This window comes from Schistocerca americana, chromosome 1 (assembly GCF_021461395.2).
Source record: "Schistocerca americana isolate TAMUIC-IGC-003095 chromosome 1, iqSchAmer2.1, whole genome shotgun sequence".
In the NCBI taxonomy this organism is placed as follows: Eukaryota; Metazoa; Arthropoda; class Insecta; order Orthoptera; family Acrididae; genus Schistocerca; species Schistocerca americana.
Genome location: NC_060119.1, coordinates 180,225,941 through 180,236,884, shown reverse-complemented (window position 1 = coordinate 180,236,884; position 10,944 = coordinate 180,225,941). Strand labels below are relative to the sequence as shown.

The following is a 10,944-nucleotide window of genomic DNA, read 5'->3' as shown; positions in this document are numbered from 1 at the left end:
AAACGATACACTGTGTTTAAATGTAATTACTGAATTTTGGAAGAGGAGCTACTTGACAAAATCTTAAAGCATTATATGAAAACACATTGTATGAAAACACACAAAATGTCAGTGGCAACTTGTTTAAGATAGCTACTCAAACTGGTGGCACTAATGTGCATTTCGTGCAACTGCTTCAGCGTCATGATCGGCCTCGCCTTAATGCGGCTGTTAGGCGCATTAATGTGGGGCTAGGGAGGGCACTGATGGCGGAGGGCTTGGATCACATCTCAGTGGTGCCAGTTGGGTCTATCAGTAGATGGTGTTTCACTAGGCATGGCCTGCACCTCAACAGGTATGGGAAGGGGAGGCTGGCTAAGCTTATAGGTGACAATGTAGTGAGTGGTGGTGGTGGTGGTGGTGGTGGTGGTGGTGGTGGTAGTGGTATCACTAATGGAAAAATTCCTGTAGTAGTTGGTGTTAGAGCTGCACCTTTTTTAGACTGAAGTCAGCTGATAGGTATACCTGCTTAAAGGAAGTGCCCCTAACTAAGACTCACCTCCAGAGGATGCAATGTTTCCAAGTAGAGAAGGAATTAGCATATTTAATCAAAATATAAGAGGTATTAGAGATAAAGTTAGTGAACTGCTAATAGATGTTAACTCTAAAATTATTGGTATATCAGAGCACCACTTAAATAATTTGATAATTCAGAGGCTTCCTTTACCAGGCTACAGATTAGCTGGCTGTTTCTCAAGGAGTTCCTTGCGGGGTGGACGAGTGGCTCTGTACGTAAAAAACGGTATTTCATTTGAGTCCATAGACGTATCATGACACTGCACTGAGCAGATACTTGAATGTTGTGCAGCGGTAGTTGAATTTAGTGAAACTAAACTTCTAAGTGTTGTTGTTTATAGGTCCCCTAACTCCGACCTCAGAGCATTTTTGCTTAAGCTAGAGAGGGTTCTTGATTCACTTTGTAGGAAGTACCAGAAAGTAGTTATATGTGGTGACTACAATATTAATTTTGTACATGATTGTGCAAGAAAAAGGATGTTGGTAGATCTCCTAAATTCATATGATCTGATGCAAACTGTTTTTTTCCAACTAGGGTGCAGGGAAACAGTAGCACAGTCATAGACAATATTTTTATTCATTCTTCATTACTAGATGGGCATTCTGTTAGTAAAAGGGTCAATGGCCTTTCAGACCATGATGCACAAATTTTAACATTAAAAGTTTTTTGTACTCAAACCAACGTCGTATTTAATTACAAACTATGTAGGAAAGTTAATCCAACAGCAATAGAGAGTTTTTCAAAACTTGTCAAGGAACAAGAGTGGCAAGATGTTTATAGTGCCGATAATATAGATGATAAATACAATGCTTTCCATAACACATTTCTCATGCTCTTTGAGAGTTGCTTTCCATTAGAACATTCTAAACAGGATACTAGCAGTAATGGACAGCCCGGTTGGCTGACTAGTGGGATAAGGATATCATGTAGAACAAAGCGGGAATTATATCAAAATGTTAGAAGTAGTCACAAATTCTAGCTACGGTAGCCCATTACAAACAGTATTGTAAGGTGCTTAAAAATGTGATTAGGAAGACAAAAAGAATGTGGTATGCAAATAGAATAGCCAATTCACAGGATAAAATTAAAGCCATATGGTCTGTTGAGAAGGAAGTGTCTGGTCAGCAGCACAAGGTTGATGATATAAAGTCAGTTCGCAGTAATAATATTTCTGTTACTGATAAATCAGATATATGTACAGTATTTAACAACAATTTTCTGAGCATTGCTGGTGAATTAAATAAAAATTTAGTTCCTATAGGAAATCATATAAATTTCTTAGCAAAAGCCTTTCAGAGATTGACGTCTGAAATACTCCTCTGTGATACAGACAAGAGGGAGATTGAGTCAATAATTAAATCACTGAAGACTAAGAACTCTCATGGTTATGATGGAGTGTCTAGTAGAATATTAAAGTGCTGTGCTGCACATGTTAGCCCTGTATTTTGCCAATTTGTAATTTTTCCTTTAGGAATGGTCAGTTTCCTGAGCCATTAAAGTACTCAGTAGTAAAGCCGCTTTATAAAAAAGGAGAAAGGGATAATGTAGATAATTTTAGACCTATTTCTATGGCATCAGTGTTTGCAAAAGTTATCGAAAAGGCTGTGTTTGTAAGGTTAATTCATCATTTTATATCACACGATTTGCTATCAAATGTACAGTTCGGCTTTAGAAGTCGTTTGACAACTGAAAATGCTATATTCTCTTTTCTCTGTGAGGTACTGGATGGGCTAAACAAAAAGTTTCGAACGCTTGGCATATTTTTTGATTTAACAAAGGCATTTGACTGTGTTGATCTCTCAATATTGCTCCAGAAGTTGGACCATTACGGAGTAAGGGGAGTAGCTCACAATTGGTTCACCTCTTACTTTAGCAACAGGCAGCAAAAGGTCATTATACACAATGTCAATAACGGCTGTGATGTGGGATCTGAGTGGGGTACTGTCAAGTGGGGGGTTCCCCAGGGATCAGTGTTGGGGCCGCTCCTGTTCCTTATTTATATAAATGATATGCCCTCTAGTATTATGGGTAACTCTAAAATATTTCTGTTTGCTGATGACACTAGCTTGGTAGTAAAGGATGTTGTGTGCAACATTGACTTGGTTTCAAGTAGTGCAGTACATGACCTCAGTTCATGGCTTGTAGAAAATAAACTAACGTTAAATCACAGTAAGACTCAGTTTTTACAGTTTCTACCACGCAATTCAAAAAACCTGATGTTTTAATCTCACAGAATGGGCATATGATTAGTGAAACTGAACAGTTCAAATTCCTAGGTGTTCAGATAGATAGTAAGCTGTCGTGGAAAGCCCACGTCCAGGATCTTGTTCAAAGACTTAATACTGCCATTTTCACTATTCGAACAGTATCGAAAGTGAGTGATACTTCGACACGTAGATTAGTCTACTTTGCTTATTTTCATTCACTTATGTCGTATGGTATTATGTTTTGGGGTAACTCTTCCCATTCTAGAAGGATATTTTTGGCTCAGAAACAGGCGGTTCAGGCAATAAGTGGCGTGAGTTCACGAACCTCTTGTCGACCTCTGTTCACGAGTCTGGGTATTTTGACATTGGCCTCTCAATATGTATATTCCTTACTGTCGTTTCTTGTCACCAATATTAGTTTATTTCCAACAATAAGCAGCTTTCACTCGGTTAATACTCGGCAGGAATCAAACCTCCATTTGGATCAGACTTCCTCAACCCTTGTGCAAAAAGGTGTGCAGTATACTGCTGCATCCATTTTCAATAAGCTGCCACTCGAATTCAAAAATCTTAGCAGTAATCCACGCGCTTTCAAATCGAAACTGAAGAGTTTCCTCATGGGTCACTTCTTCTATTCTATCGAGAAGTTCCTTGAAAAATTAAGCTGATTCTCATTGTAATGCTGATAGCGTTTGCTTAAACTTATGGACTGATTTTCTTTTAGGTCATGAACATTTATTTTTATCTGTTATTACTTTTATGTTGTAAGTTAATGTACTGACACGTACCATGACCTTGGAGATTTGCTCCTCAATTTGGTCCTACAGAACTTGACATGTAAATAAAATAACTGGCAACACAGCTCTAATTGTACCTTACCTTACGTGTAGGACCCCTGCCAACAGGCGGCTCTCCAGTAGCTGCTTGCCTAATACAGCAGACCATAATTTCTATTAAGCTCGTCTCCTGCCGATCATCCAGAGCCTCTTCTGATGGCCCTGGTTCCTCCAGGAGAAGGTCTGTCATACATTCCCAGTCTTTCATCATCTCATTAGACTCAATGAGAGAGTCCACCAAGTAAGCACCATGTTCATGAAGCTGCAAGGGACATAACAGTCAGTCAACACATAAAATTAGGTAAAAAGAGGATTATTTCTGAACTCCTCAATAATATGACTTCAGGTCACATCTCAAAGAAACTTTGATTCCGTGAATTATAGTGTCTTCTATAAAATATTTTTAAAATTAATTTCTTAGTTAAAATAGGAGCTCCTACCTCAGATTCTATAAAAAACTGTACAAGATCACGGATAAGTGGTGTGTTGGGCAGTCGTTTCTTTCCTCGTTTTGTCTTTATTCCAGCGACGGCTTCTTCATCAGGGACAAACAATCTCTCATTCAAAAATTCTCCAGCAGCTTGTGCAACAGCCCGGTGTGATGAATACACAAGTTCATAGACATGCTCACAATCCTTATCTGTTAGTATGTCCCTATGGTGCCTATGGAGTAAAAGTTCAAGAATTTACTACATGAGCACTTATTACAACACAAATTGAAGTTAGGTAGAAATTACTACCGACGTGTGCTACTCAATCATACATACAGTATAAGCCTGCTATTACATGCCCAGAATTCACGTTTTCCTGCCGTTTACGATATTTTTTATCGTTCCCGCCAAATTTCCTATGCCCACAATATTAATTTGCACCCAATTTTGCATCACCAAATTTATAATTTTCCTGCGATTTACACAATACAAAAAGGAGTTCATTAAGCAAAAGTGACACTGGCATGATGTTGGCCCTGTAATAGTGTTAACAAATATTATGTGACTAAGTTTCTTCACACCAGGGTGCTATATTCAGCAGATTTAACCAGTAAACATCTCAAAGTTGGAACAATTCATGCCATCCAGAATGAGATTTTCACTCTGCAGCGGAGTGTGCGCTGATATGAAACTTCCTGGCAGATTAAAACTGTGTGCCCGACCGAGACTCGAACTCGGGGCCTTTGCCTTTCGCGGGCAAGTGCTCTACCATCTGAGCTACCGAAGCACGACTCACGCCCGGTACTCACAGCTTTACTTCTGCCAGTATCCGTCTCCTACCTTCCAAACTTTACAGAAGCTCTTCTGCGAACCTTGCAGAACTAGCACTCCTGAAAGAAAGGATACTGCGGAGACATGGCTTAGCCACAGCCTGGGGGATGTTTCCAGAATGAGATTTTCACTCTGCAGCGGAGTGTGCGCTGATATGAAACTTCCTGGCAGATTAAAACTGTGTGCCCGACCGAGACTCGAACTCGGGACCTTTGCCTTTCGCGGGCAAGTGCTCTACCATCTGAGCTACCGAAGCACGACTCACGCCCGGTACTCACAGCTTTACTTCTGCCAGTATCCGTCTCCTACCTTCCAAACTTTACAGAAGCTCTTCTGCGAACCTTGCAGAACTAGCACTCCTGAAAGAAAGGATACTGCGGAGACATGGCTTAGCCACAGCCTGGGGGATGTTTCCAGAATGAGATTTTCACTCTGCAGCGGAGTGTGCGCTGATATGAAACTTCCTGGCAGATTAAAACTGTGTGCCCGACCGAGACTCGAACTCGGGACCTTTGCCTTTCGCGGGCAAGTGCTCTACCATCTGAGCTACCGAAGCACGACTCACGCCCGGTACTCACAGCTTTACTTCTGCCAGTATCCGTCTCCTACCTTCCAAACTTTACAGAAGCTCTTCTGCGAACCTTGCAGAACTAGCACTCCTGAAAGAGAGGATACTGCGGAGACATGGCTTAGCCACAGCCTGGGGGATGTTTCCAGAATGAGATTTTCACTCTGCAGCGGAGTGTGCGCTGATATGAAACTTCCTGGCAGATTAAAACTGTGTGCCCGACCGAGACTCGAACTCGGGACCTTTGCCTTTCGCGGGCAAGTGCTCTACCATCTGAGCTACCGAAGCACGACTCACGCCCGGTACTCACAGCTTTACTGCAAGGTTCGCAGAAGAGCTTCTGTAAAGTTTGGAAGGTAGGAGACGGATACTGGCAGAAGTAAAGCTGTGAGTACCGGGCGTGAGTCGTGCTTCGGTAGCTCAGATGGTAGAGCACTTGCCCGCGAAAGGCAAAGGTCCCGAGTTCGAGTCTCGGTCGGGCACACAGTTTTAATCTGCCAGGAAGTTTCAATTCATGCCATATCTCCCGCGGCTGCCAAGCTCTACTTGACGTGGTGGCTGATGGGAGTAACTAGGTTCGTTCGAATAAAGATATTATGACCAATCACAACCATTTCCAAACTGTCTCTACTGTGCAATGACAGTTTCATGATTGTTGTGATCATCATGACACCTTTGTCAAAACATATACAGTGTGTTTTGGTGTTTGGCAACTTGTACCGCTAGTTGACACCATCATTCACTTTTGTGTTGCTCAAATGTTCTTAGTATAAACACAGCACCAGCTACAATTTTTTTCCATGCTGAGCAGAACATATTTCGATAATTTTTCCTCGTTGTCAAGTGCAACATTTACAAATGTATTTTTTTGCGATGTTACACAAACAAACAATGTGAGTCATAATTTGAGTGTGTGCGGTTATCCACATAACTGAGGAGGGACAGTACCTGATAAACTCAAAAAATGACTACAGTGTAGAGACGCAGAACAACAATGCAAACAACACAAAATACTTATTTACATACTTGCACTGGACAATGAGAAATAATTCTCGAAATGTGCCATGCCAAGTACGAAAAAATTTGAACTAGTGCAGTATTTCATTATTTAAATAATGAATAACAGCTGCAGGCTTTCAAAAACATTGATTATGATGTGTGAAATTGAGCCAAACATTCCTACTTCCCAGGCAGTTATCTGTTCTAGTTACATCAGCAGGTTTTGTTAGGTAATATACTTCATTATATAATAAACAAGTACCTGAAAAGTCTTTTGATGCCTGTTATGTACATATATCATTCGTAAAGTGTGAAAATGCAAGTTGGTATCCTATACATAACTTACAGCTTAAAACGTTATTTCTCGTATTTTACACCATTTTTTTAAAGTCCCATGAAATGTGTAAAAGCAGGGTTTCACTGTAGGAATATTCACTAGCACAGAATGTCTCAAAACAAAGTTTGTAATTGATGCATCAGAATAAAATAGAGATTGAAATCTATTGACACAATTTTTATTTATTAATGAACCATGGACCTTGCCGTTGGTGGGGAGGCTTGTGTGCCTCAGCGATACAGATAGCCGTACCGTAGGTACAACCACAACGGAGGGGTATCTGTTGAGAGGCCAGACAAACGTGTGGTTCCTGAAGAGGGGCAGCAGCCTTTTCAGTAGTTGCAAGGGCAACAGTCTGGATGATTGACTGATCTGGCCTTGTAACAATAACTAAAACGGCCTTGCTGTGCTGGTACTGCGAACGGCTGAAAGCAAGGGGAAACTACGGCCGTAATTTTTCCCGACGGCATGCAGCTTTACTGTATGATTAAATGATGATGGCGTCCTCTTGGGTAAAATATTCCGGAGGTAAAATAGTCCCCCATTTGGATCTCTGGGCAGGGACTACTCAAGAGGATGTCGTTATCAGGAGAAAGAAAACTGGCGTTCTACGGATCGGAGCGTGGAATGTCAGATCCCTTAATCGGGCAGGTAGGTTAGAAAATTTAAAAAGGGAAATGGATAGGTTAAAGTTAGATATAGTGGGAATTAGTGAAGTTCGGTGGCAGGAGGAACAAGACTTCTGGTCAGGTGACTACAGGGTTATCAACACAAAGTCAAATAGGGGTAATGCAGGAGTAGGTTTAATAATGAATAGGAAAATAGGAATGCGGGTAAGCTACTACAAACAGCATAGTGAATGCATTATTGTGGCCAAGATAGATACGAAGCCCACACCTACTACTGTAGTACAAGTTTATATGCCAACTAGCTCTGCAGATGACGAAGAAATTGAAGAAATGTATGATGAAATAAAAGAAATTATTCAGATAGTGAAGGGAGACGAAAATTTAATAGTCATGGGTGACTGGAATTCGAGTGTAGGAAAAGGGAGAGAAGGAAACATAGTAGGTGAATATGGATTGGGGCTAAGAAATGAAAGAGGAAGCCGCCTGGTAGAATTTTGCACAGAGCACAACTTAATCATAGCTAACACTTGGTTTAAGAAACATGATAGAAGGTTGTATACATGGAAGAACCCTGGAGATACTAAAAGGTATCAGATAGATTATATAATGGTAAGACAGAGATTTAGGAACCAGGTTTTAAATTGTAAGACATTTCCAGGGGCAGATGTGGACTCTGACCACAATCTATTGGTTATGACCTGTAGATTAAAACTGAAGAAACTGCAAAAAGGTGGGAATTTAAGGAGATGGGACCTGGATAAACTGAAAGAACCAGAGGTTGTACAGAGTTTCAGGGAGAGCATAAGGGAACAATTGACAGGAATGTGGGAAAGAAATACAGTAGAAGAGGAATGGGTAGCTTTGAGGGATGAAGTAGTGAAGGCAGCAGAAGATCAAACAGGTAAAAAGACGAGGGCTAGTAGAAATCCTTGGGTAACAGAAGAAATATTTAATTTAATTGATGAAAGGAGAAAATATAAAAATGCAGTAAATGAAGCAGGCAAAAAGGAATACAAACGTATCAAAAATGAGATTGACAGGAAGTGCAAAACGGCTAAGCAGGGATGGCTAGAGGACAAATGGAAGGATGTAGAGGCTTATCTCACTAGGGGTAAGATAGATACTGCCTACATGAAAATGAAAGAGACCATTGGAGAAAAGAGAACCACTTGTATGAACATCAAGAGCTCAGATGGAAACCCAGTTCTAAGCAAAGAAGGGAAAGCAGAAAGGTGGAAGGAGTATATAGAGGGTCTATACAAGGGCGATGTACTTGAGGACAATATTATGGAAATGGAAGAGGATGTAGATGAAGATGAAATGGGAGATACGATACTGCGCGAAGAGTTTGACAGAGCACTGAAAGACCTGAGTCGAAACAAGGCCCCGGGAGTAGACAACATTCCATTGGAACTACTGACGGCCTTGGGAGAGCCAGTCCTGGCAAAACTCTACCATCTGGTGAGCAAGATGTATGAAACAGGTGAAATACCCTCAGACTTCAAGAAGAATATAATAATTCCAATCCTAAAGAAAGCAGATGTTGACAGATGTGAAAGTTACCGGACAATCAGTTTAATAAGCCACAGTTGCAAAATACTAACACGAATTTTTTACACACGAATGGAAAAACTAGTAGAAGCCGGCCTCGGGGAAGATCAGTTTGGATTCCCTAGAAATACTGGAACACGTGAGGCAATACTGACCTTACGACTTATCTTAGAAGAAAGATTAAGGAAAGGCAAACCTACGTTTCTACCATTTGTAGACTTAGAGAGAGCTTTTGACAATGTTGACTGGAATACTCTCTTTCAAATTCTAAAGGTGGCAGGGGTAAAATACAGGGAGCGAAAGGCTATTTACAATTTGTACAGAAACCAGATGGCAGTTATAAGAGTCGAGGGACATGAAAGGGTAGCAGCGGTTGGGAAGGGAGTAAGACAGGGTTGTAGCCTGTCCCCGATGTTATTCAATCTGTATATTGAGCAAGCAGTAAAGGAAACAAAAGAAAAATTCGGAGTAGGTATTAAAATCCATGGAGAAGAAATAAAAACTTTGAGGTTCGCCGATGACATTGTAATTCTGTCAGAGACAGCAAAGGACTTGGAAGAGCAGTTGAATGGAATGGACAGTGTCTTGAAAGGAGGATATAAGATGAACATCAACAAAAGCAAAACGAGGATAATGGAATGTAGTCGAATTAAGTCAGGTGATGCTGAGGGAATTAGATTAGGAAATGAGACACTTAAAGTAGTAAAGGAGTTTTGCTATTTGGGGAGGAAAATAACTGATGATGGTCGAAGTAGAGAGGATATAAAATGTAGACTGGCAATGGCAAGGAAAGCGTTTCTCAAGAAGAGAAATTTGTTAACATCAAGTACAGATTTAAGTGTCAGGAAGTCATTTCTGAAAGTATTTGTATGGAGTGTAGCCATGTATGGAAGTGAAACATGGACGGTAAATAGTTTGGACAAGAAGAGAATAGAAGCTTTCGAAATGTGGTGCTACAGAAGAATGCTGAAGATTAGATGGGCAGATCACATAACTAATGAGGAAGTATTGAATAGGATTGGGGAGAAGAGAAGTTTGTGGCACAACTTGACCAGAAGAAGGGATCGGTTGGTAGGACATGTTCTGAGGCATCAAGGGATCACCAAGTTAGTATTGGAGGGCATCGTGGAGGGTAAAAATCGTAGGGGGAGACCAAGAGATGAATACACTGAGCAGATTCAGAAGGATGTAGGTTGCAGTAGGTACTGGGAGATGAAGAAGCTTGCACAGGACAGAGTAGCATGGAGAGCTGCAGTCTCAGGACTGAAGACCACAGCAACAACAACAATGAAATATAAAGTTCAGGAATTTGCTTCCTAAAAAAATTGAACAATGGGAACTACAGGTAGGAATATCAACAATGTAGGAAAGGACAGATTGCTACTTACCATAAAGAAAATATATCAAGTTGCAGACAGGCACAATCAAAAGACACACAAACAAAGCTTTCGCCACAGCTTTCATCAGTAAAAACACACACACACACACACACACACACACACACACACACACACAGCATCACTCTGGAGGGGAACAGATAGTAATGTACAGCCGGGAAGAGATACAAACGCTGTCTGGTGGAGCATGCAGGGACTAGACTGCCAACAGGCACAGTGTTAGGATGTGCGGCAGAGAGGTGGGGTGGGTGGGTATCTGTTGTTACAGTTATTTATTGTTCTGTATTCATTATGTTGTACTGATCATCGGCAAGTGGAAAAGTTCAATGTCATTCTCTTGGCCAGCGGATTACCATACGAAGGCAGTGTTGTGAAGATTGGAAAGGAAATGTTCTACAAGGAAAAGGAAGCTGAGGAAGCAACAAAACAAAGCCCATCAGAAAAACACTGTATGGATAAGCAGATTACCAATATCAATTAATCTGCAGAGAATGCAATTCTTTGTCATGTTTACAATCATCATCACATGAATGAACATCTGGATACCCAGGAAATTACTGTCACACTTCAAAGAATCAGGACTTTTTCAAGGCAATCGCACA

At 40.9% G+C, this 10,944-nt stretch overlaps 1 protein-coding gene across 2 annotated transcripts in view; it reads right to left on the bottom strand.

The window, feature by feature from the left end:
- The window catches only part of LOC124615488 (cohesin subunit SA-1), a 149,435-nt gene that overhangs the window by 82,629 nt on the left and 55,862 nt on the right, over positions 1-10,944 (bottom strand). For both annotated transcript variants that reach the window (XM_047143830.1, XM_047144613.1), the window contains exons 10-11: positions 4,040-4,262; positions 3,643-3,861 (exon numbers count right to left, since the gene is read on the bottom strand). In XM_047143830.1, coding sequence (XP_046999786.1) covers positions 3,643-3,861; positions 4,040-4,262 — 442 coding nt within the window. The remainder of the gene's footprint in view (positions 1-3,642; positions 3,862-4,039; positions 4,263-10,944) is intronic.